Genomic DNA, 25,890 nt, shown 5'->3' on the forward strand with positions numbered 1-25,890 from the left:
ACAATACTCGTAGTCAAATGTGCATAAGCTCTTAGATGTACCTTTCCACAATCTGACAGACTTCTGCTAATAACAAAAAAACCCCTCCTTCTACCATTACACAGACACAAATAGAAAAGCTTGTTCCATACTCTAATACGGGCTCTCTAATATAACCCACTGATGTAAAGTTATAGACAAGAAAGAAGGAAAAAATAATTGCACATGTGTATTTGGCATAAATATAAGATTATTTGCTATCAGGATAGCCTGATAGTTTACTAAATATTATCATTGGTTTTCAGATTTTAAGATTAAGTAAAAGTAGATGTTTTTGTACAATAAAAGAGATACTGCTTTTTAATTCCTTTCTTCTATTAAGGTAATAGAAGAAAGCTGTATATTCATGGTGATTATAAATACAAAGAGAGGATTGCACTAAGGTATTTGTTCAATAATAAACTGGATTTTTGATAGAAATACTTCATCAGAATATTTGGCTATTCAGTAATCTCAAAGGCTGCGGAGGTGAGTATCAACACTGCACCAAGGTGCTGTTGATGTGAAGTTAATAAACACAACATCAAATTATATTATTTCACATTATGAAAGGCTTTTTCTAACTGCAGTTTCAGTTTATGTTGATCTGTAGGACAGCTAGATGAAGAAGATTAAATCATTATGCTGCGTTCGGATGTTTGGAAGTTGTCCTTGGATTTTTTTGATAAGCAGTTCGCTCTACTTTATATTGCCCACATGCAGTCCAACTAACGATTTAAACAAGAAGGATGTTTATATATTTGAAAAGGTAGCAAGGTGAAAAAAGTCTTTGTACAAAACAAAAAGAGAGTGTAATAAAATATAATAATATATTAATATATTATATTGCCTCTACACATAAAATGGACAGGCAAAATATCCAGAACCAATAGGATGGATTCAGAAGGGAACAGCTAAATTAGCTTAGCCTACATAATCAAAATTAAAGTTACATAAAATCCATGTCCACTATGTTTTTTATGTATGCATTTACTGTGCCACACTTAAAAAAGTAAACAAAAAAATTTCTTCAACAGTAAATAGACATTAAATCTATAAATAAAGGAAAATGCATATTATAATGCATACTCTATTTCTCTTCTATAGATTTATAGAATAGATTTTCTTTACTTGGAATAACAAACACTGCTCCCTAACCTTCCATGCCTTGTATTTTCTGTCCATTTTCCTACTGGCCAAATAGTCACTATTTCATAAGTAAATGTCATGTTCTGGTAAAAAACAGTCGCTATCAAAGAGTAACCAGTAATTTTGCAGACCTTCAATTTTGGAGGTACATTCATCAAAAATGATTCCCAGAGAGGCAGAATTTTTCTCTCAATCACAGCTTCAATAAGACAAGATTTTGTGTGTCCATATTGTTTTGGTTTTTTTTAGTAAGAAGCAGAAATCACTCTCTTTTGCTTTGCTTTTTGTGGTCCTCCCCTCCATGAATGGTGACATTAAACTGTTGACAGTCATCGGTGTTAGGAAAGCATGGGAAACAATTATTTACCTTAAGGAACACGACGAGGTGGGTACATGAAAGTAGCAATAGAAGAAAACAAACAGTTTAATATTCAACTGTTATTACTAATACACTAAGGGATAGTATATTAATTTAACATTTCACAGTAGACAATAGTGTGTTTAAAATGTTTGCTTAGTCAGCTGTAAATCACTGAATCAACTGCTGCTGCAGACTGGGTCATTTAGGAAAAAGAAAAAAAATCTATCCTTTAAAAAATAAAACATACTGTGCTTTAAAAAAAATATTAAAAATAAACAGTTGACATTATTCAGAGATTTAGGTCTCAAAGCACCACCGTTTATCAAGTAGACACAATACATTCTCATAAATGAACACAATCAGTGTGTCTTAATTTTAAGCAGCAACCGTAAGAGTTCAAAACAGAGTGGCGACTTCCAATGCTCACACTACATTAATAAGACACATATGCGTACAGTATGTTTGTAGGTGTGCTGCTGCGTGCTTTCAGTTCTAAACTGACACAAACCAATTGGTCTAAACTGCATATCGGCTGATCAGGCACTTATTTGGGTCGTAAAAAATAGAATGGAGAAGGCCCCCCTCATATCACCTAATTTTGTTCATTAATGCCCTCTTGAGCATTAGAGGACCTTTCATTTATTCTGTCTTACATGGAGCAAACTACTTGACTTGATTAATTTTCCAGGAACAAAAAAGGTGTATTACTGTGAACGGAGCACTATTGCTTTGATCTTGGAGATTTAATGTCCTTCACTTTCTTTCAGGAAAAAGGCTTTATGTGTCTCTGTGTTAGAAGCTGGACTCAGGGACTGTCTTTTTGCGCCCCAGTGAGGTTGTGCTGTAACGAGTCCTCTGCAAGGTGCCGTGAGATGGTTTGTCGCTTGTCAGACTGCGTGATGATGCTGGCGTTGTTGACATCCCATTACGGTGCAAAGATGCTGTCCTACGCACGCTCTGCTCTGCTTTTGTTGGGATGTTGGTGGAGCTCTGGGAGCGTTTGATTTCAGTTGCTTTGCGTCCCACCTTACCGTTTACCTGCTCATTAACCACATGGCCTGAGCTTTTGGACTTGCCTCTTTCTTCTCCGGTTCGGCCTCCAGCTGCTCCATTGGACAGTGATGGCCTCGACAAGGTCCTTCTGCTTTCTTCTTCAACTACTGCTCTCCCTGACTCATCCTCAGTGGGTTTCCTTGAATCTTTATCCTTCTTCAGGAAGCTACCTTTAAAGAAGGACAGTATTCCGTCATGGCTCTTAGGCATGTCTGCTTTCTTGTTCTTAGAGTTTTCTTCTTGTGTGCTGTGGCGTTCCCTATCAGCCCTGTCTCCCTTTTGTCTTCTCAGAGTTCCATCTTGGAGACTGGGTGTGCTGTAGCTGGGCTGAACTCCAGTACTGGATCTCCGTTTTGTCTCAGTATCCTGTGAAGATTTGGAGGAGCTCTGTTTTCTTCCATCCTTCCTCCTGGTTAGAGTGTTAGTGCTGGAGCTGCTCCTGATATTCACAGTGCTCTCATCCTTAGCCTGGCTCCCCTTGCTACGTCTCAGACTAGCTGCTTTATCTGATGGCCACTTCTGGCCCTCTGGGACCTTTAGAAATGGCGGCTCCTCCCCCGTCTTACCCACACAACTTATACTTCCAACGCTAGACGAACGAACATTGGCTGCAGCACGGCTCTTTGCAGCTTCCTTTGTGCTGTGTGGTTCATTCATTAATGTCGCTATTGGATCCTTTGTGCACCGGGGACGCCGACCAGATTCCAAGTACTGTACTAGTTCTACAGGGGCAGGATCAGGTTCAGGGGGAGGGACTGGGTCAGGTTTTCGTCTGTCCTTGGAACCAAAGGACCAGCGCATTGGAAGCACTCTGCTTAAGGTATCCTTGTTTTTGCTGGGGGCTCTCAGGCTCATGCTGCGCCCCTGAAGACCTCTGACAAATGGCCTCTTCTCAAATCCACCTGGCGTTTATGGAGAGAGGAAAATATTTTAGGCTTTAAATAAAAACCAAACACGTTTAGACAAATTATTAATAAAACAGAAGTCTGTTGATGGCAGTGGTCCTTTTACCTCTTTCATCTTTGAAGCCATTGTCCAGGAAGACTGGAGACTCTGGAGAGTCAGGTAAGGAAGATGGACAGGTGGTGGATGTATGAGACACCAGACTGCCTCTCTTACTGTCCCCCGTCAGCCTGATTAGCCAGTGGTCTGACACTGATGAACTTGTGGAGCCTATGATACAGAGAAAAAGGTTTGAGAGGAGGAACATAAAGAATACTCCACTTATTTAACATTGCACACATGTTGGACGATGGAAAAGCACAAATGCTGTTTAGAAATTCTATGTTATTTTATTTTTCATCTGACATATGGAGCTCTTATACTTCCCATAGTCATAATACCCATACATTTCAAGAGTCAGTCTACAAAGAGGCACAGGCTGTAAAGGCCTGGTGGTATTTAGCCTCAACCAAAAGTAAATTAAATGATATCACTTAATAGTGTTAATGAGACTTTGCCCCTCTTTCCTTTTACTCTGGAATTTAGAATTATTCATAACTTCTGGCAAAAGTAGGCGAGTAGGGAGGGAGAGTAAAGGGAGCAAATACTAATGGTAAATGAAATCTATCCATAATGACATTACCCCCCCCGCCTCCGATAATTAAGTTAACAATGTGTGAAGAACAAACATTTATCTGCAAAATAAATCACATTAGGCACATTTGCCAGGGCCAGTGATAATCAATGTCTTTTTCAAAAAAACATTTAAATAAAACCTGCCTCTCAATGAAGATCCTGTTTAAGGCAGAGTAAATCTTTTGAAATGCAAGTCACACGAATTTCACCAAGAAATTCAATAATGATTGAACAGGTACTTATCCAACTCTAACAGCAATTCAGCAACTCTCAAATAGCTCAGTTTTACAAGCATAACCGTCTATGTTGGCTATATTAGATATTTACATATATTTTCACATAGTGTTGACTCATAGAGTATTTCAGCAATTAATGTCAGGTTGTTTTTCTGAAACATTAAAAAATAAAAAAGTACATGATTAGATTAAAAAAAGTGAAGTTTCTCAGACACCTTGAAAGAAGAATGAATGACAGCTGTCAAAGCAATGGGCACAGCAGACAGGCATTTCTTAGTTCTTTGCTACCATTTGCAAATATTTTACCAGGTAAGATATTTAGACAATGAGTACATTTAGAGTACTATTAAGTACTATTAATCAATAATATTAAGTACTGGTTGTATATGTCTTTGGGATCTAAATAGAATATGCTTTATCTCTGTTAACTAGTTTTACTCTCCAGACTTTTATCATTTTAAATCATTTTATCATGCAAGTAAACATTTTCAGAATAGTCCAACTAATGTTACAACTTTTGATCATATGAGCTATAGATGGAGAATTCCTCTTCCTATACAAAATATAGGAAGAGGAATACAAGTACTTAGGATAGTTCATCCTTCATTACAACGCAAAGGAGAGCATTAGGTTTAAGGTCTTTGAGAATCTGTAGCCAGTGGATCAACAGGAAGTCTAGTGATTTTCAGCAACATTTTTTTTTAAGTTTCTATGTGGCGTTACTGTATCATGTTCTCCCTGTGTCTGTGTAGGTTTTCTCCAAATGATTTAGCTTTTTCTTCAATCCAAAGACATACATGTTAGGTAAATGGGCGATTATAAACTGGCCAGGTGTGAAAGTGAGCATTCTCTGCAATAGCTTTGCGACAGACTGGCAGCCTATCCAGGGCGTGCCTTGCCTTTCACTCTGTTAGCTGGGATAGGTTTCAACCTTCCCATGACCCTGGACAAGGAAAATTAATGAATGGAATCTTAGAGTCTACATAATTTTGTTTTGTGCTGTGCTGTGTAAAGGTTGAGTTTTTGTCCTGACACTTTTTGCTCTGGACAAGAGCGCAAAAAGTGAAGTGACATCGGTACAGTTACTTTGAGTTTAAGGTTACAGAGGAGCAGTTTATGCTTTGCACATGTGCATATTTTGATAGGGCTGAAATGGGCTAACTAGCAGGTGTTCCAGCCAACAGCCTAAATCTGACAGGGAAAAATGCTGGACTTTTGAAGTGGACGCAAGATTTTCTCTAAGCTATTGTAAGATCTTCACAATATGTAACGTGTTGAGGCGACTCCTGTTGTGGTCTGGCGCTATATATAAATAAAACTGAATTCAAAAATTGAAATATAATATAACTGAAATGAACCAAGCGCTGTACTGTATTATACACCAAGAGGTGATGTGTAAATTATTGATAAAAATTAACCACGATGTTGATGGTGTAATTAAAATACCCAACTCGATAAAAGTAAATTTGTTTGTAGTTTTGGAGCAGCATAAGACAGGATATGGTGACATAGGCTACCAAAAAGCAGTCATATGGCTCAGCCTGGGTATAGTGCTAAAAACAGTTTGGGACCTGAGAGCTGCTTTTGTGATAAGACGGAGAAGAACATTCCAGGGCACTCAGAGGAAGAATGGAGGCAGATCTTGCATTTGCTGTTTATGTGACTCCACTAAATATCAAACTGCAAGGCAGAGGTCTATTTGCACATGAATTGCATAGTCCTATGAAGGCTTTTATTAGAAGGTTGCAGTTTCTTTCAAGATAACTGGAGAGCTACATTTTTGCTCACATGCCACCTGTGAAGATATTTTTTTCTTTGGATTTACCTTTATCAGAACAAAAATTCTCAGTGATAAAGTTTAGCAAGAAAAATAAGAAACAGTAACAAAAAAAAAACTGCAGATGAGGTCATTAAATTACAAGCAAAATAGCAAAATAAGAAAAACTTCTTCGCAGGCTTGGAATCATTGTCCAGTTGTATTATCCAGTTTCTAACAAGTGATAATTTTCAAAGAGATGGCCTTACATTTGACTCTAGAATACTTTTTATATAGTGAAGCTCATGTCTGACTCGCTGACTGCAAGATGTCTGGGTCCTGCTCTATTTGGGTTTTCATCAAATGTGGCAGTGTGAATTATGGCAAAACATCTCCACTTTTGTCTCATTTGTCTAAAAGACATTGTTCCAGAACTCTTGTGGTTTGCTCAGATGCAGTTTTCCAAGGCTAAGCTGTGCTGCCATGATCATTAGGAGAGAAGAAGCGTTCTCTTGCAACTTTTCCAAACAAGTCAAGCTTGTTCTTTGTCTAATTGTACTGTCATGAACTTTAATATTTAACATGGTTACTTACATCTGTAGAATCTGAGAAGTAGCTCTTCAGTTATCTCCACTGCATAGTCAGACCTTGGGGTTAATTTCCAGCAACATTAAGTTCTGGGATGATTGGCAGCTGTCCTGAATGATTTCCACTTATGAATAATGTTTTTTGCTTTAGAGTGATCGATTTCAAATTGTACGGCAATGGCCTTCTAACGCTTCCCAAGCTGAGAGACAGCAACAATTGCTTTTCTAAGATCACTGCTGATGTCCTTCCCTCTTGGCATCATGTTAAGACACATCTGAACACTCCAGATCAGCAAACTGCCAAAACCTCTACTTTTATCGAAGTACTCACACTTGCTAATGATCATTTATTCAATGTGATCAGCAGCACCTGGGTGTTACGAACAGTTTTCGAGGATGCAATAAGGTTAGTACTTAGTTTTTCAAACACTTCTCTTGCATTTTGTTTTGTGTTAAATAAATAACGAGATAGTGTAATATCTAAATTGTTATTTTTTATCTGAGGTTTTGCTGAAATAAGACGTACAGAGAATGAGGTTTTTTTAAATTATGTTCTGATAGGTAAATTTTGACTCACATAGGATGTTTCATTTGGCAATGATAATGTTTTGAGCGTCATGCTCTTTGCTTCACTCCACTAACCATATTTGAAAAGTTCTTGCTCCAACACCGTGGGCAGTGGGGCTGATAATAAAACACTAATGTGAAGCAACATATTTGTTTACCATCTACAGCCTCTGCAACTAACAGGAGACGCAACTTGATATTCAATTAACTGTTCTAGTTTCAAACTTGAATATTTAGAAAAAAGGCCCAAAGTACTTTGACACTCTTATGAACAATTTCTGGTCCTTTTTACTTGACATGATTTGTTGTCCACATGCTCTTCCAAGTACTTTGCAGCTGTTCTCCAATTTTTGTCTTTCTCTTATTTTTGTATGCAGTTCCCTTTTTTTATATACCCCTCTTCATTGTATACATTTCTCCTGTTTTATATTTATTCCTGATGTCTACTATTTATATTTTATTCTGGCAAGATAAACAAAGACTCGGGAGCAGAGATGGGCAGTAACGCGTTACAAGTAACGCAAGTTGCTTGATGCATAAAGTTAAAAGATTAAAATTAATCAAACGAAAAAGAGACTTTTTCGTTTGATTACATTTTATATGATGGATTATGTAGAATAAATAGAATTGGGTTGAAAGATCTATTGCTTTATTACCTATTCAGCTTGTAAATAATTTAAAAAAAAGTAACTAAGTAACTAATTACTTTTGAAAATAAGTAATCAGTAAAGTAATGGGATTACTTTTTTGGGACGTAATCAGTAATTAGTTACTGATTACTTTTTTCAAGTAACTTGACCAACACTGCTCGGGAGTACTACATACAGTATAGTACAGACTCCAATCATGTGAAAAACTAGGCACAGCCCATGATTCAACATCTTGTAGAACCACCTTTAGCAGCAATAATTTGAAAATTATTGTGGAATATTTTTTGGCCCTTCTTCTTTATAACACTGTTTAGTTTATTGAGGTTTGCAGGCATTTGTTTATGCATAGCACCCTAAAGGCCCTGCCACAGCATTTCAATCAGTTCGAGGTCTGGACTTGATGATAATTACTCAAATGCACTTGATTAGCACCACCTAGCTGCTGCTTACCCTCTTAATTTCTATAGAAGCATTAAAAGTGTACTTAGTTTTTAAAATGACTTCAAGGAGTCCTGTCTTTTTCATATGACTGTATGTTCAGACAGTTTGTGCAGCTTAAAAAAGCTATCCTTTTGACTTGTATTGTCGGTGCACCACATGGAAATAAGGTCACTGATTATTTAGATTTGTAAAAGGCAATAGGAGAGGAGATTACATAAAGATAAAGGTTGGTATTATAATGATTTTAGACATTCTGACATTTGTAGTAAGTGTATGCCCTTCAGTGAGCTGCCATGGCAAAAGGTTTCAAAGTTAGCTGCACAAAATTATTACTACTATTAAATCTGACTTTTAGCTCTTAACATACGCTTACCAGTGACATGCGGTTCATTCATCTCAGTTTAATAATTAATAATCTCCAGTTTAAAAAAGAAAAAAAAAAGAGTCAAACAACTGACTTGACAATATTTTGGATGAGTTCTCTCTTTCTTTTCTTTTTTGCAGTCTGACAGAGGACTTTGCTGCACATTCAGCATTTCATGTGGAGCTAAATGAGCAGATTTGACAGACCCCTGGTTTTCTGTGACTCAAAGCAGGTTCTTGACAGTACAGTCTTCTCTGTTTGTACCAGCATGTTCGGCTCTTACTTCAAAGGTTGAAAGACCTCAGTATCATAGCAACTCACAAAAGATGCAAGTCAGTGAGGCAGGAGTGCAGGGATAGGTGGTATGTATTAGGAAAAACAACTCTCTTTGCATCATTTATAGTCATGGGATTGGCAGCTGATTTCTTCAAGTCAGCTTCTACTTGATACCTTTGGAGCTGTATTATTTAAATATCCGATTAAACACCAACTTTTATTTACATTTTTCCTCTCTTACTGTGAAAGAGGAAGAAGAGGGGTCACTTATGTCTTACTTTTGATTAATTAGTGATTACAGTTGTACTTTATTGTAGGATGCATGCTTGAGACAACAGAGAGCAAGGTGCAATTATCTTACTGTGTTTCTTACAAGTTGCTTGTTGTTAATGATTTATTTGCGGTCCAGCAAAATCATTGTTATTCTGAATTATTCCTATATTTGTAAAAGTGCCCTGCCCCACCACTTATTGAGCCTTGCTCTCGTTAAAAGTCCATTTAAATGTAAATAAACTTTTGCTGTGCAAACATTTTGCATATACTCAATGTACACATTCAGCAAGAACAGGATGTGTTAGTTTGTATTGTCTACATGGTGCATGGTGTATGTGTAAAAGAATCTTTGTCAAACTGTCTCACCAGATACGCTCAGATATATCAGATAAGGTGTCAGACGTGTGTGCGTTTTGCTAACTGAGCACAGTGCAGCAGACAACACAGATATATTTGCATCCTTGAAAACCACTCTTGCCTAAGGTACGTATGTTTAAAGTACAGACATTAATTGACTATTTACCATTTTTAGGACCTTTGAAAAACAATCACAAGCTCTTATATGCTTTCAGCTGTCTGGTTTGCTTGTTATTTCACAGCATACCTCTGATGGAGCTGCTGGCTGACCATGGGGGAATGGTGTTTCGTCTCTGGTAGAAAAGGATGTAAGCGCCCCTTGTGCACACTTCCTCGTCTTGCACCAGGTCTACGCTGCTGTCGTCGTAGCTATACCACTGACCATCCACTGAATTCCTACAGTAAGCTGGAATAAAAAACAGACAACAACAATAAATAATGTTTTTCTCGCACAGTTGTTATCAGAAAACTGCATGCAATATTGAGATGAACTCATTTTTCCCTAAGATGCATTGCCTTGGGAGGTCCATAGCACATAACCTCTTTGCTGCCTGTAAATACAGTGTACATAGAATAGCTTCACATTTAAATGTGAGTTGTATTTTCCTTCACTGCAGAGACTGTTGATAATGTATGTTTCTCAGCTTGTTAAAGCAGCAAGACAGAATACATCAAGGACCGCTCCTGGACACATGGAGCTGCTCTCCAGCTACAGTTTCTTGTTGTTCAGGTGCTATTTTGATTTATTTTAAAAATGTGTTTAGAGATGCTGCTATTTTTTTTTTCATTCCAGTAAAATAAGATCAATTTTATTTATTTTTCTTAGTTAAATGAGGGACACCACCACAGATTGTGTTATTGTGCATGACACAATTGTGCATAACACTGTTGGGCTCTCAGGTAAAAGAACCAGGACAGGATGCAAATGTAAAGCGGTAGCTGCCATGGTGAAGACCTGCTTTCTCCTAATCTCCAGTTGTCACTTCTATTTCTGCAAATTAGGTACGAGTCTTGAATTTTATTGTTGTATTTCAAATGTAAATTTGATTTATTTCAGAGCCCGCCATATTGAATGGTGTGTATGTAATGTTTTGTATTGATTGTAATGAAATTGTGCATGACAGTTATTTACATTTTTAATGAAAATAAAGATTAAAAATAAATAACTAAAAAGTTGTCCTGCTAAGGATATAGGACAACTTCACTGTATTGAGGAGCCAATGGGTGGGGCTTTATACCATAAAATCTTGGACAACCTCCTTTCCTCAACCAGAAAACTGAAGATATGCTAGAACACCTGTCCACGGCCTAACAATGACCCAAAACATAATGCCCAGGTAACAAAGAAGCATATCAGGGTCATGTAGATCCCTAGCCAGACCTCAGTCCTGTAGAAAATCTATGAAGTGAGCTGAAGCTTCGAGTTGCAAAGCAGCAGCCAAGAAACCTAAAGGATTTGGACAATTCTGCGAAGAGGAGCGGAACAAAATCCTTCATCCGATGTGTGCAAACCTGGTGACCATCTACAAGAAATGTCTTATCGCTGAGTTTGATAACAAGGGTTTCTCCATCAAGTACTAAGTCATGGTTTGCTTGGGGATTAAATGCACATTTAAATCAATGACATGCAAATCAATTTAGGTGCTTGTGCAATGTACATTGTGATTTTTTTCTTCTTTTGATGGTATTCAGTCTCTAGTTAAAATGAAACACTGAAGACTTTATTTTGTTGTCAGTGAGCAAACTTACAAATTCAGCAGGGGAATTAAGGAATTATTTTTCCCCGACTGTACATAAACTAGACATAGACTGTACATGATGTTATTTTACTAATGGGGAGCCACAAATTAATAAAATAACATCATTCTTATCAGACACACGTACTTTGATAATCCTCCACATACTGACAGTCTAAATGGCAGCCTGGGCAGTACCTGAAACTGGAAATCCATCCCACATTTAGGGACTCACTTAGCTACTTGCAATTACTGTGCACAGGACTATTGGGATGAACCACAGTTCACTGAGCTGAGGACAGTAGAGACCCAGACTGCTGGAGGGTTGTATCGAAACATTTTATTTAAAATTAAAACACTAAGCAGCACAGAGCAGTTTACTCTGCTGAGGTACTGAGTATGACAGGTGGGCATAGGATTTCTCAAAACTGATTGGTCAAAAACATCTGCCAAAGAAGACGGGATAACTCAGTGTTGCATGTTATTTGTCATTGATAGATCTGAACTGTCATTTGAAATGAAAAATGGTCTTCCTTGTGGACTTAGCATTCTAGCTAAATCTAGTCCCTGTTGTAATACACACGCACGCACGCACGCACGCACGCACGCACACACACACACAGACTAATTTTCATATCTTAGTGAGAACATCTAATTGACATAATGCTTTCCCTAGCCACTTACCCTAACCATCAAAAATGAATGCCCTCAGCCTAAACCTAACCTAATTGTAACCCTGACACTAAAACCACATTTGGAGCCTCAAAAATTCCTTCAAACTCGTGGGAATGAGCATTTTGTTGGTCCCCACAAGTATAGTGGCATGCCAATTTTCTGTCCTCACGAAGATACCTAAACATGTACACACACACACGTGCACGTACACACACACACACACACACTTTGTATATATCCATATTATGCAGTAACTTCATTTGTGTGGATGTGCCAACTGCATGACAGAAGAGTGTGTATGAAAAGCAATAAGAAGACGTCATTGTTGCATACCAGTATAATGTCCTCCGTGCATTCCTCCGTGATGGTTACACACAGCATAAAGATCATACAGGAATTCATGAGGAAGCATCATGTCAGCAGCTTGGTGTGGCTGGCCTGAGTGCTGTTTCCAGGAAGGTGGTGATGGCCCCATATTGAGGTTCTTCATGCTCTGGCTTCGCTTCACTACATGCGGTGCCATGTCCAGACCAGTTAGAGGGAAACGCACGAGTGTTGACAGCTTGTTCCTTCGCTCTCCAACCTGTTTCAAAAATCATTATTCATGCATACAGTCCATACACACCATTATGTTTGCACATTTTTGTACTTTAAATACTTAGAAATACTTTTTTCTTTTGCATTTCTCAATAGTAATGTGCCAATTACTATTTTTGCCTATTGGCAAAGGCTTGACTGATTCTATATCCACTCTTTTGCTGTGACAGGAACAGCAGGGACCCTATCAAGAGAAATGTATGACTAATTGATTTACAAAGCATTGTATTGATTATAGTTACAATGGAAAACAAAATGTTCATTTCCTTAAAGATGTGTTGTGTCTAGAAAGTGATTTGAGGGCACCTGCAGCAAGCAGTATGAAGTTCACAGGGCATACACCAGTGTACCCAGTACAATGGCTCAACAATCACCTTTCAACATGAGAGTGACGAAAAGCATTCAAGCAAGAAAATGCTCGAGTAGCTTTACAATAAGTTTTGACTGATCTGAGTGGCGCAGTAATAGAATTTCTCAACATAACAACTGACACATGCGAGCCTGACAGAAAGAATGTGAGTCTGAACACAATTTTAAGAGATTTCAGCTTCGGGTATGTAATTTATTTGAAAATTTTAAAACATAAATATTTTTGTTTCTCTGTTATTTTAGAGTCTTTACCTTACAATATAAAGCACCTTGAGGTAACAGTTGTTGTGATTTGGGGCCAGGAGATTTTTGAAAGTAAAGTCAGTATTTTTAATGACCAGGTCTGTCACCTGATCTCACTGAGCAGTGGCTGAAGACAAAGTTAAAAACAGAACAGCTCATGAGCAAACAACTGGAATCAACTGCAGTAGAAGCTAGACCTACATTTAGATTCACAAAGCTCTACAACAACAACTGAATATGCAGGCAAATATTACTCTGTTAGGAATCTGAACATCTACAAAAAGATTCAAAAGTAAAACTAGCAAATAGCTGCCAAATGAATTAAACGGCAAATAAATAAAGACAAAGTATTTGCATATGTCAAAGAAACATAAATGCAACTGGAAATATGAATTCTGCTTTTACTTACTGTCAGTTTTATTCCAGAGGCTCTTTAGAAGTAACCAGAATCAGAAAAAAAAGTTTTAGGTCAGTAAAAGAAGTGCCCAGCAGTTTTCTCTTACATGATTGTGATTCAGTATGGATCTTTTATTCAAATCACTTTTTAGTATAGAAGCTCTCCTACTGAGATTGGATCCTTATCATGATGGAAGGCCCTGCATAACCCCTAACCTTAGAATTTGTGATGTGCAGATTACTGGCTCTGGTCTCTGATGCTAAGCTGGTGCTTGGTACAGATTTTGACAGACTGACTGACTGAATTCTAATGCAGAGAGAAAAGGTGTGTCAGCCGGGAACTCCAAAATCAGGACCTGATACTAGAGTTTTTGAAGAAAGGGTCTCATGTAGTGAGGTGATCAGTAGGGCTTAACTCATGGGGCCTTCCCTCTTTCTGCTTCTTTCTTTCCAAGCAAAGTGTAAAAGACTGAAGTCTGACTTTTTGTCCTTGGCTCTGGACAAGAGCTGTGGTGCCTGCGACACAGCCCACATATACTACTTCCCTTTGTACGTGGAATAACGAAAGAGTTTGAAATTGAGCAGCACAATAGGAAGTGATTTGTTCATGGAGGCAAGTACATGCTTTGATAGAAAATGGGACACACTGACAGGTGTTAGAACTGATGTTTGTCCAAATCTGACATGGAAAAATGTTGGACTTTTGAAGTGGACGAAGGATAAAGTGAGTGAAATTAACCCACAACTAAAATTGGTATTTTGGCATTGCATTATACATTAACAGGTGCTGTGTAAGTCAGAGCAAAATAATTAACCATGTTGTTGATCTCATAACTAAGAGTTTATTGGGGAGTATATATTATACAGGTGTCAGGGGGATCAACCTGAGCAAAGTGCTAAAAAGAGTGTGCAGCCTGACAGCAAAAATTCAACAATTTTGTGAGAAGAAAGGCAAGGACATCCAGAACTGTCAGATGCATAATGGAAAGCTGATGCTGCGTTTACTGTTGATGTGACTGTCCTTCATGTTTCCTCAGCTTTAAAGCACTTGTTCAGGCCAAAAAGAGACTAGATCTCTTTCACTGAACAAGAAGAAAGAACTGAAAAACGTCACATGAACTCATGAAACTACAAGTAAAATAGCAGTACAATATATTCTATAAAGTAAAATAAAGTTTAGGGTATTTGAAATTTAGCAAAAACACGCACATTTTGCTCACAGTTGTTTTTGAGAATATTGATTAAATTGATAAATTGTCTTAAAATATTGGTGTTTTTAACTACACCTGTTTTACATTTTCATTGCTCAATTGTAACATCTGCTCTCATCAGCAGCAGTTTATAAGGACACAAGATTAATATTGAGCATAAATGAGTCCAGCTTATTGGTGCAGCCCCCCACAGCAGTCCCAGTTTCTCAACATTCAACACTTGTTCCAGGTAAGACCCGTAATGACTAAGAGGAATTATTATGTTCAGCAAGGCGGTATTAAGCACTAATGTAAAATATTACAGCACTACACTCCCAGGAGTGTGCGGAGCAATTGTACAGATTAAGTGAAAAAAAAAAAAAAATCCCATCACTACATAACTTCTTACATCTATTTAAAAAATTATTAATTGCATGAATATAGGAAAAGTTCTTGTCTGTCACTGAACTGTGTCATTGTATTCTAATGAAACCTAAACTTCATTGCTGAAAGCATTTATTAAGCTTTCACCTTTATGTGAAAAAGAAGTAGGTCTTGAAAAGTGTTTGACTTCTACCTGCGCCTGTTTGGGTAAAGTGTCTACACAGTATGTTAAATTTTAAATTTCATATCCTGAGAATCGAGGAACAAAAAGGATCCTTCAGTTTAACCTTTGTTGTGAATTTTGTGTCCACCACGGAGGACATAAATGAATAGGCTGGGTCTCAGGAGCATATTGGCACATATGGAGTGAAAGGATCTTCAGGGATGTTCATGTTTTTTGGCATTAATGCTATACGCAGTATGTGGCCCATAGGGAAAATTAATTTGGCTTCTGGAGAAAAAATAGGCATTATAAAATTGATTTATCAGTCATTTCTGTGTGTTAGGATATGTTATTTAATGTGGCAAAAATGTTTTTATGTTTTTAAGCTCCCATCAGCTTGGCATGTGTTTGCAAATGTAAGTGAAAATTGAAGAACTATTGTAAACTCTCTGTTAAAAGATTCTTTGTTTGTTTGTTTATTAAATTTGAAGTTTCCTAAAACCATTAGTTGTGTCATTGTGACTTAAACCTGTCCTGGTCAGGGCCAGGGCCAAAAACAAAGTGATGGCTTAAATGAGACCAGATTAGTTAAGTAAAGGTTAACAAATGCTACCATTTTGTTAACACAAACCAGTTTGGTCGAGTTTCTCCAAAACACAGGGAGCCTTTACAGATCAGGGGATATTGTTTGTTAGCTGTGCTGGAAAACAAGATGTTTTCCTAGTGTGGCAAAAGTTTAATTGTTATGCACGCTGGCAACATGTCCAAGCTTAAATATAGTAGTATTACTATGTTACTAAAAAGATTACCGTGAACCAATTACGAATAAAAGTTCATGTTATGACCTTACAGTGTTAGGCATAGCAAACATAGCTGCTGCAACAAAATACTGACAACTTACAATGTGTTCATTAAAACTCAGAGAAGCAAATATCTAAAGAAAAGGGCAGGGTTCACTTTTGAAACAAGGAACAAGAAGAACCAGGCATATGACGGGATACTAATGAGTCTCCTGTGAAAGCAGCTGCTAAGGGTTTGTGTCAAGGGTTTTTCAAATGTTTATTTACAGGGAGACGCACAAACGAAGTCAAAACCTAATTTCTATCTGTAGTCCCTGAGCAAAAAACACTAGTGATGGGTCAGTTATGGCAAAAAGGCAAGGTTTAACCTGGTCATGGCAGGAGATTCAGTACAGCTGAAACTGGTGTGCATACAGAATGATCTCAGCTAGGGAAATTAGAAAGGACACTTGGTAACAATTTGGAGTGTAAATGACCTGCACACTCTAAAGCCTGTGCTGAATTACTATGAAATTGCAGTACGGAGATGGGTACCTCTTTGAGAGAGTACTGGGAAGCTACCATGTGAACAGATGGGAAAAAACATAATAATAAGAGATTCCACCAGACAGCAGAAAGGAGAAAGCAGCGTTCTAACTGATTATACCAGGTGTGGGGAAAAATATGGCCTGGCGTACATAGACAGTGAGAAAAATTCTAACCATGGCAGGCCTCTGTGAAGGAGCCATCCTAAAAGCATATATCTGTATATCTGAGGCTGAAAAAGCCTGTGGCTGATTACTAATTCTTCTTTCATCCACTCCCTTTATGTATCATCTGCCTCCATCTTACCCCATGCCTTCTGTAACACCAACCCTTTGCATGTCCTCCTTCAGTTTTCATTTGTTTTTTTCCTGCATTGATGTACAACATCAGAATGTTTCATAAAGAGTGGTTAGAAAGTACCAGCAATTAATTTGTGTGGCACATTTGCTTTCATCATAGTTGTTTTCACTTGCCTTCTTTCATGTTCTTCCTTCAGTAAACAGTCAGAATTCATAAAAACACCACTTTTTAACTTTTTGTGTTGCCATGGCTCTAAACAGAGTTTAGTTGAGGAAGAAAATGCATGGGTTTGAATCCTTTTTAACTTTCCAGACTGAGATCTCTCAGGTTATTAAAGAACTTCACGGTGGCAAGGTAATGGGGTGCGGGGGATTTACACCGATAATACGTGTTTGGAATAATGCATGAAGGCCAGAGAAAGGTGGGGTGTTGGTTTTAAAGAAGCAGGCTACGAGGCATGCTTCAATGATTGTGACATGGCGCTTGTCTATCTCACTAAAGAGGAAAGGGTGTTAGAAAGAAGCTTGCTGTGTATAGTTTTTTCAGGCTGTTGGGGATCTTTCAGTTTCTCTTTGGATATTGACTGCTTTTTCTCTCATTTTCATTCCAGTCCTTGCCTTTTGGTTTGTGTTTTAAGCCACTTAGCACTGACCTATGAATCATTCAAGCATAAAAGACCCGTTGCCACTGATTTTCAATCCATACCTCAGCCCGTTTCTCCCCGTTTCCCTTTCCTCAGAATGGTTTCTTGAAAGATGCTCTTTGACTGAGACCATTTTTGATTAGTCTTCGACGAACATTAGCTGGATCACCAGAAGGACTAGAGGCATCACTGCATCCATCCTTTTTTCTTAAGGACTTGACTTTCATGACTTACTGATAGCTTCTTTTTTGGGCTACTTAGGCCACTTTTGTCTTTTTTTCCCTTCCGCTTGTCCAGTTTCCTGCAGATCATGATGAGATATTCTTTAAGTTTTCAGCTAACAGCTCTTTAGGAATGACCTTGGTGCAAAAACACCCTGTCAAACTTTGTTATCTTTTGCATTTTTCATAGATTAAATTAAAGCAAAAGAAACAAATTGTGCTTGTTTGTGACAGCCTGGTAGTAACAAAGTGCTAAAAGATATGATATAAAATTGGTTCTTTGCTAAATTGTCTGCTATGTGTAGACATAAAACTGGTTTATGCCTTGAGTTAAGTGCCTTTTCATGCTTGAATGACACACAGGTCACTGTTAAGTGGCTTAACAACAACAACAACAAAAAGTCCTCTGAAGATGGTCAGGCACAAGGGATTTTCTGGGACTTTTATACTCTTGCAAAAATCAGTCCATATAATGCCAGTTTTATTCTCTCTAATATCCAATCCAACACTGGGCCATCAAGAGAAACTGTAAGCACAATAATGAGTTTATTAATTCGTAATTTGTAGTTGTTATGGCAAGTATTTTATCACAAACATGTTTTCACATACCCATCATCAATGTTCCCTCTAATTTTTCATGTGTCTGAGCGAACACACAAACTCCCTGAGCGGTCCCTTGGACCACTGTGAGCAACAGCAGACGTGTGCACTGTGGTCACGCCAACATCGAATCCATCCAAGTTACATGGTTTATTAAAATAATCAAATTACAGCATTTACATTTATGTTAGACTACTTTTAATTAACTGCTTTAGCCCACTTACAATGAAAATTAAAAAAAATCTTGTTCATGACCTGTGTAGCATGTTAACACAATTGGAAGTAAAAATAACTTGAACTCCAATTTTGCAAAATACAGTATATAATGACCAATGTTGGGCAATTAATTATATAGTTACTTCTTCAAAAAAGTAACTGAATTTTGCAAACAAAGTTTTTTGCAGCTGTTTACCTAAAAATGCAGCCAAGGCGGATTTTTTTTAAAATAAACATTTCAAACTATTTGCAGAACAATCAGGTGTTCTGCGTCAAATTTGATGCCACACAAATTATTTGTGCCACTCCAAAAATAATTTCTGTCCTCTATGAGATAAAGGAGAACAACAGGCTGATACCTGCAGGCCTGACAACAGCAGATGTATCACTCCTGTAACACCTGTAACATTCAGCAGTCGCCTCATTGTTCTGACACACACAACAAAACTATTGACTACACTACACACTAACTACACAAGATTTGCGCTAAACGTTCGCAAATCTCTCACATCTCAAAACACCGCCGTCACTCCTAAAACTTCCCCCCTTCCTAAACAACTAAATGCCATGTTGCCATATCATTTTTTGATTGGTGGACATGGTACTTTTTTCGACCAATAGGAAAGGGTGGGATTTTTGGTTTTGTTTTTGCTCACAGGCGGAGAGTGCTTTCGAGTGTTTTCCTTATAAAACGCCGTTTGTACCGTTTCTTCCCGCAGTAAATATAAACAACGATAGTATTCAGGAAGAAAACCAAACATTGCATATATTTTTATCATAACTCTGGTTTTACGTGGCCTATCAACACAATTTAAAAACTGGTATAAAGTCCACACTTTTTCCGTCAATTGTTCCGTCTGTCCTGCTCACATCTCCAATGGTTGTACACGTTGTCATTAACGTGGCTTCACTCCACATCAGCCACACCGCTTTGCTAGCTAAAACACCGGTGTCGGCACATAAGGACGCTGTCATAGCCTGTCAACCTTGATTAGCTGCGTATATACGAATGTGAATCGCATCATTGGCTGGACTATGGGATAAGGTGGCATCGTTCTAATCCCATACGGGAGCAGCCAGTCACTTACTGACTAACACTGCAAAACAGAATTGTTAAAGTTTTAATTTTAATTTCAATTCAGGTTAGATTTTTTTTGTGCGCAACGCAGATTTTCTGTGCGCAGAGACCGTGCCAGCAGTGTGCAATTGCACACGCACGCAGCTTAGAGGGAACATTGCCCATCATCCACAGAGAAACAATTCATTTTTACTCATTTTTATACTGAGCTGCTCTTTGACAGAGAGGTTGTCTTTTTCAATGACTGTTCACAAATGGCCCGTTCACAGAATTCATCTGGCTTTCCTTTCTTGCTTGCTGCAGTACTTTTGAAATCATTAAAGGTTACATTTCTTTTCACTCAAACTCATCTTTTCATTTAGTATTTCAGGAAACAAATTTGGCTTAACTGAGCCATAAAAATGATCTTCTCTTATCCTGATGAGTTCTCACAAACTGCTTTCTTGTTAAAGTAAATCCTTTAGACAGCTGTGGTTTCTTTATAAGACTGTTCATATAACTAGTTGTTAATTGGAAATTACGCATATACTCTTTTCCTGCAGCATTCAACAGACTTGTTGTTGTGTTTAGCTTCAGTTTTTTTGCACTGTTGTGTTAAATGTAGTTTGTATAATGTGTTTTAAATGAGACTAAACACAGTAAACTTTTGAATAATTATTTCAATCCATTTTACAAAAAAATCTTAAAGTTATTATTGTAAGTTGATGCTATTTGAAATCATGTTAATTTTAGTCATTTCAAAGGTGTTCATATATTCATATTTCTTGAATACTGTATCTGGCTCCTCTATAAATTGTCAAATTGTCTGTGTAGAGTCAAATAATAGTTCCTCAGGTGTTTGTTATTACCATCGACATCTTTTATTAAATAAATTATTTTGATGACTGTAGCAGTAATGTAATGATCAAGATGAAAGGTACTTGTCTTCACTTGAGACCACTTTGAAGCTGGCCTACCTGACGGAAGCGCTTGAGATGGAGGATCAGTATGTCTGGCAGAGTCCACAGGCTCATCTTCACCATACCCTGTTGCAGCTGCTTACAGTGGGGGCACTTCCAGGCATCATCTGGTGCAAGCTGGAATCAATATTTACATCAATTAGGTGCATAGTTACATAAATAAAGCAGGTGATATCAATCTATTTTTCATTTGCTTTTCCCAGATCAAAAGTAAAAGCTTGCCTGATTAATTTTTTCACGCGTTTAGTTTTGTCATAATGATGCCTGATTGCATGAAAGCTTTTTGAATTAAAGTCTTGTCCTTGTTCCACTTAAAGGTAGAACACTTTTCTTGCTTTCCTCGTCTTTGGTTTTTCATCTTCACAGAAGCACCTTAAGGCGCTTTGAAATCACTGTATAGACATAGGATAAATTGACTGGATTTGTATAGCACATTTCTCATCTTATTGACCACTCAAAGTGCTCTACTCATTCACAAAGCTCTTCATATAATGCTACAAAATACCCCCCAAACACACACATAGATGATAAATGATGAGCAGTTTTGAGGTACGTTTGACATGCAGACTAAAGGACCCATTGATAAAAAAAAGTACACCACCCCTCCAATTACCGATAAATCTATTCTACTGCCTTAGCCATGGTCACCTTAAATACACTTTCATTAGCGCAACATATTAAAATGCATCATCTTGGGATTTTTCTCTTCTTGCTTTATGGTTTAGAGGTCTATGCTGCAGACTGGCAAATCTAAAGAATCGTAAAAGGTTCACTTGTTTGTGACTGACATCTCAAGATTGCTTGGACTTTGACAGTATGGATTTCACACAGGAAAAATGCCTTTAGCTGCATCAGCTTGTCATAGTACTCAGAGTAAAAATGGACAACTTCACAAAAATTATTATATAAATAATGCCCTTAGGCTAAAAAATGTCCTGTGCACACACGCTGTCAGTTAATCCTACTACAACTGTCTCATGGCTAGAAATGGTAAAACCTAACATTTACAGTTGCTATGGGTACAGGCAGGTTTTAAAAGGGAGACAATAAGTCAGTGCTGCCCGCTGAGACTTTGTGTCTTGTTTTCAAAAAAGCAAAGCCTCTATCACAAAAGTGCAGTACAACATGTTTAGATTCTCTTCCATAAAGAAAAACTATGTTTCCCTTTCACACACTGTTGCCCTTCGAGCTGCAAGTCTGATTGTGGGTTACACTTGCTATAGTAACAAGTGACCAGATAAATACTACCTGCCAAGAAACTGCAAACGCTAATCAAATCTGGTACAACGTGCCAATTCTCTGGCTGGCTTTTGTGCAGGGTCTCTTACAAATAAATAAAGAAATAAAGCTACTGTTGGAGTTAGGGGTGTGGTTTGTGGCTCAGCAGAGGGAGAAGAGAAGGGGCAGTAGGTTTGGGGTTAAGTGCTAGCCAAGGCTGTTACATGTAGTCCAGTCGCTCTCCCCTATTCATGTAGCAGCACTCCTGAACCAGAGGTGGAGGAGTTTGGAATGAGAAGAAGACCTGGAGGCTTATGAAAAGATGCGATGAACACACTGGGTAGAGTCGAGGTGCACACGAAACGCGCACTATGCAAACAAATAATTAGCCATGGAAACAACTGTGTCTGCCTGTAGCGTCGGGACCCACAGTGTGTCTAACTTGTTACAACTACTTATTCTGTGAGTTCCCAAAGAGAGAAATTACTCTTGAATACCAGTGTCCACTGAGGCACATGCAGTACGATTGCTATGCTACTGTGTGTGTGTCAATATGTGTGCACATGTACAACTACCTTTGTAAAGACTAGTTTTGGTTTTAGACCTTGGGAGGAAGGATTTTGAGAAAGTGGATAAGTTTTGACTATGACTTTGTGCTTTTCTTCTGACAGCTTCAGAGGGTTAGGATTTGGCTTTAGGGCCAAGGTTTGGGTTCAGAAAGAGATAATTATATAAGAGGATAATAAACTAAACCATAAAGGAGATTTCATCATGCACATCATGCTACTGCAGTGGGAAAAAAAGCTCTTCTGTTTTTCTTTAGAGTTTGTATAGATGATGTGCTGTTTAAAAAACAAGGGCAGTTACTATTGTTAGTACTGAGATTATACTGACATTTTGTTCTATGGTACAAAGCACCATTATAATGTGTGTTGCCCCATAAACACAAGCAATGACAAGACATCTATATAACAACAGCCTGATTGCAGGACTGCCAAAAATTATTTTCAAGCTTCCAACTTGTCATAAACTTTGAGGAGTCAGAGTTAAAGGACAAAAACAAAAAGGATAAAAGGTTTTGACTTTGGTGCTCAGTGACCAAGGCTGCAAGATTACAATATAAATTGTTATAATGTCACAGGACAAAACACACATCAAAATACAAATTGTCCGTTTCTAAGAAGAGCCTTTGCTTTGCTCTTTGCTTTGTTAATCTAAAACAAGGAGCAGTTTAAAGTAAAAAGAAAAACCAAACAAAAAACCGAATAGCTTGATTTTCTTAAATTCAGAAAACACTTTCACTTTTCAAGAAATGCTCTGCAGACCTGTTAGGCCAGGCAGGCATTTTTACTGGACAACAAGATGTGACAAGGTCTACTGCTCGTTAACATTTGTGATTTTCATTTCATGGATCACTCAGCCACAATCCTCATTAAGTTCAGGATTTTTCTGATCTTTTATTTGTGTCCAAGTTAACAAACAAGGACAGAGGAGTGTAGTGCAATTTAAATCAAAAATGTTCAATAATTTAAAAATGAATAAAACCTACAATAGACAAGTTTGAGCAACAGTATTGCTTGTATTTTGGGAATACAGTACCAACTGTTTATGGAGAAGTCTACCATTTTGGGTTCGTTCAGTGTTTTAGATCAATGAGACTCCTGTCTGCAGTTACAATGTTGCATTCAACATTACTAAACTAACGACTGAGCCCATAAAGTAATCAGCAAAGTGTTTACTGAGGTCACAGAGAAAGGACACACTGTGGGCCATTTCTCTGTGGTCTTATATTCAACCTGAAGCTTTGACACAACCAGAGGAGGCACCACCTGCTGGCTATTAGAAAGAATGCAGACTTAAGGTATTTTGTTTTGATCTTTTTATTTAGACTTTACATGTACTACTTAGTTCATAACACATTGTTTCAAAAAGCTGTGCTGAAGGTTAGCAAAATGTTTCTCCATTTTACCCTGACTTAGGTAAAATACATATAAAGAAAAAAAACACGTATAAGTACTGATAAAAAAAATGCTTTAACAGGTGAAAATATTTATATATATGCACTACTCCCTAATTCCCGTTGGTATGAGTGGATTTTTGGACACAGCTGTAACAGTTTTTCCTGCATCATTATATTATGTGGGAATAGATGTAAGCTATAACATGTTGATAAGTGAGCCGTACAGAAATTATTTACCAGCTGCCAGCTTGTTGTTTTAGTCCTTTAACTCCAGCCTTACAGATGCTGCTAGCACAGACTTTGTTTTCAGAGAAACTATTTGCAGTCACTGCAATAGGGTAGCCAAGGTTATCCTCCTATATGCCTTCAGTTAATCCAAAATGCTGCAGCAAGAGTACTGACAGGGACTAGAAAGAGAGAGCATATTTCTCCCATATTGGCTTCCCTTCATTGGCTCCCTGTTAAATCCAGAATTGAATTCAAAGTCCTTCTCCTCACATACAAGGTCTTAATAATCAGGCCCCATCTTATCTTAATGATCTTATAGTACCATATGACCCCATTAGAGCACTTTGCTCTCACAGTGCAGGCTTAGTTGTTGTTCCTAGAGTATTTAAAAGTAGAATGGGAGGGAGAGCCTTCAGTGGAACCAGCTTCCAGTCACCGTTCTCACTCACTATGTGTTAATAGACCTCTCTGCACTGAATCATACTTGTTATTCATCTCTGTCTCTCTTCCACAGCATGTCTTTTATCCTGTCTTCCTTCTCTCACCCCAACCAGTCGCAGCAGATGGCCGCCCCTCCCTGAGCCTGCTTCTGCCGGATGTTTCTTCCTGTTAAAAGGGAGTTTTTCCTTCCCACTGTCGCCAAAGTGCTTGCTCATAGGAGGTCATATGATTGTTGGGTTTTTCTCTGTATGTATTATTGTAGGATCTACCGTACAATACAAAGTGCCTTAAGGTGAGTGTTGTTGTGATTTGGTGCTGTATAAATAAAATTGAATTAAATTGAATATATGCTTCTTTATATTTAAACACTAGAGTTATAGTCACCATCTAAAAAAAGCAAATCATTTTATTCAATTTTTCCTCTTTTTGCTTTGTTTTGTGTTCTCGCCTTCCTTTGGTTTGTTTCCTTGTCTCTTTTGGTGTGTTAAAGTTTGTGAATTGTAGACACTGCACTGTCATCTCCCACTCTCCGAGCTCCACTCCAGTCACCGTGCACCTGGGGCTTATCAGCTCGTGCATGCCAGTGTGCTAGGTACACTGAGGCCTTGTGCTATGCTGAACTGAAGTTTATTCCTCATATCTTGGATTTTCAGCTTGCACAACTGTTAGTTTTGGACCAGCCGTCTCATCACCTCCCTGCCCAGCAACGTTTCTGTTCTTCAGTAATTCTTCTGCAGCACTCACTTGCCTGCTCATGACACCTTTCCTCCAACATTAGTGCTCTCTACCTGCACAGCTCTACACTCAGCAGACTTTGCCCGCATGTTCCATCGTCTAAGACTCATCTTATCCACACCGACGTTTTTTGTTTTGTTGTTTATTTATTTATTTTTTTTCCATCTCAGGAAGAAAAAGGGGAATAACTGTAACATGATGTAACATCCTTTGTCCTGAGGTCTACATTTTTCTCTTTTTCATACAAACAAACTCACACGACTAGTAAGGTGGAGAAAAACTCCAGTATTCGCCCTCTTATAGATCTGTTTCTGGGCTCTACTAGTTCCTAAGAGAAACTGTCTTCTAACCTGTAAATGCTCCTCTATGTTCTCTTGCTGTTACTAACTCTACTGTTTCGTCCCAAACATGCATTTATTACTGATTTTTTTAGAATATCTAAAACAACTAAACACTGTTAACAAACTGCAACTTAAAGGAAATGAATTCAACACTTGATGCTTTTACCTTGTGTAAGTACACAGAATTTAATTAGCAGACACTATTT

At 37.9% G+C, this 25,890-nt stretch overlaps 1 protein-coding gene across 1 annotated transcript; it reads right to left on the reverse strand.

The window, feature by feature from the left end:
* Nucleotides 1–1,041: 1,041 nt before the first annotated feature.
* On the reverse strand, nt 1,042–20,878 carry LOC134622652 (ubiquitin carboxyl-terminal hydrolase 43-like; the record flags this gene model as incomplete). Its single annotated transcript, XM_063468040.1, has 5 exons — nt 1,042–3,483; nt 3,593–3,754; nt 9,914–10,072; nt 12,411–12,660; nt 20,759–20,878. Coding segments are annotated over 5 exons (1,854 nt in total), but the record flags the coding sequence as incomplete, so codon positions are not given.
* Nucleotides 20,879–25,890: the final 5,012 nt, after the last annotated feature.

This window comes from Pelmatolapia mariae, unplaced genomic scaffold, assembly GCF_036321145.2.
Source record: "Pelmatolapia mariae isolate MD_Pm_ZW unplaced genomic scaffold, Pm_UMD_F_2 NODE_ptg000116l+_length_67959_cov_1, whole genome shotgun sequence".
In the NCBI taxonomy this organism is placed as follows: domain Eukaryota; kingdom Metazoa; phylum Chordata; class Actinopteri; order Cichliformes; family Cichlidae; genus Pelmatolapia; species Pelmatolapia mariae.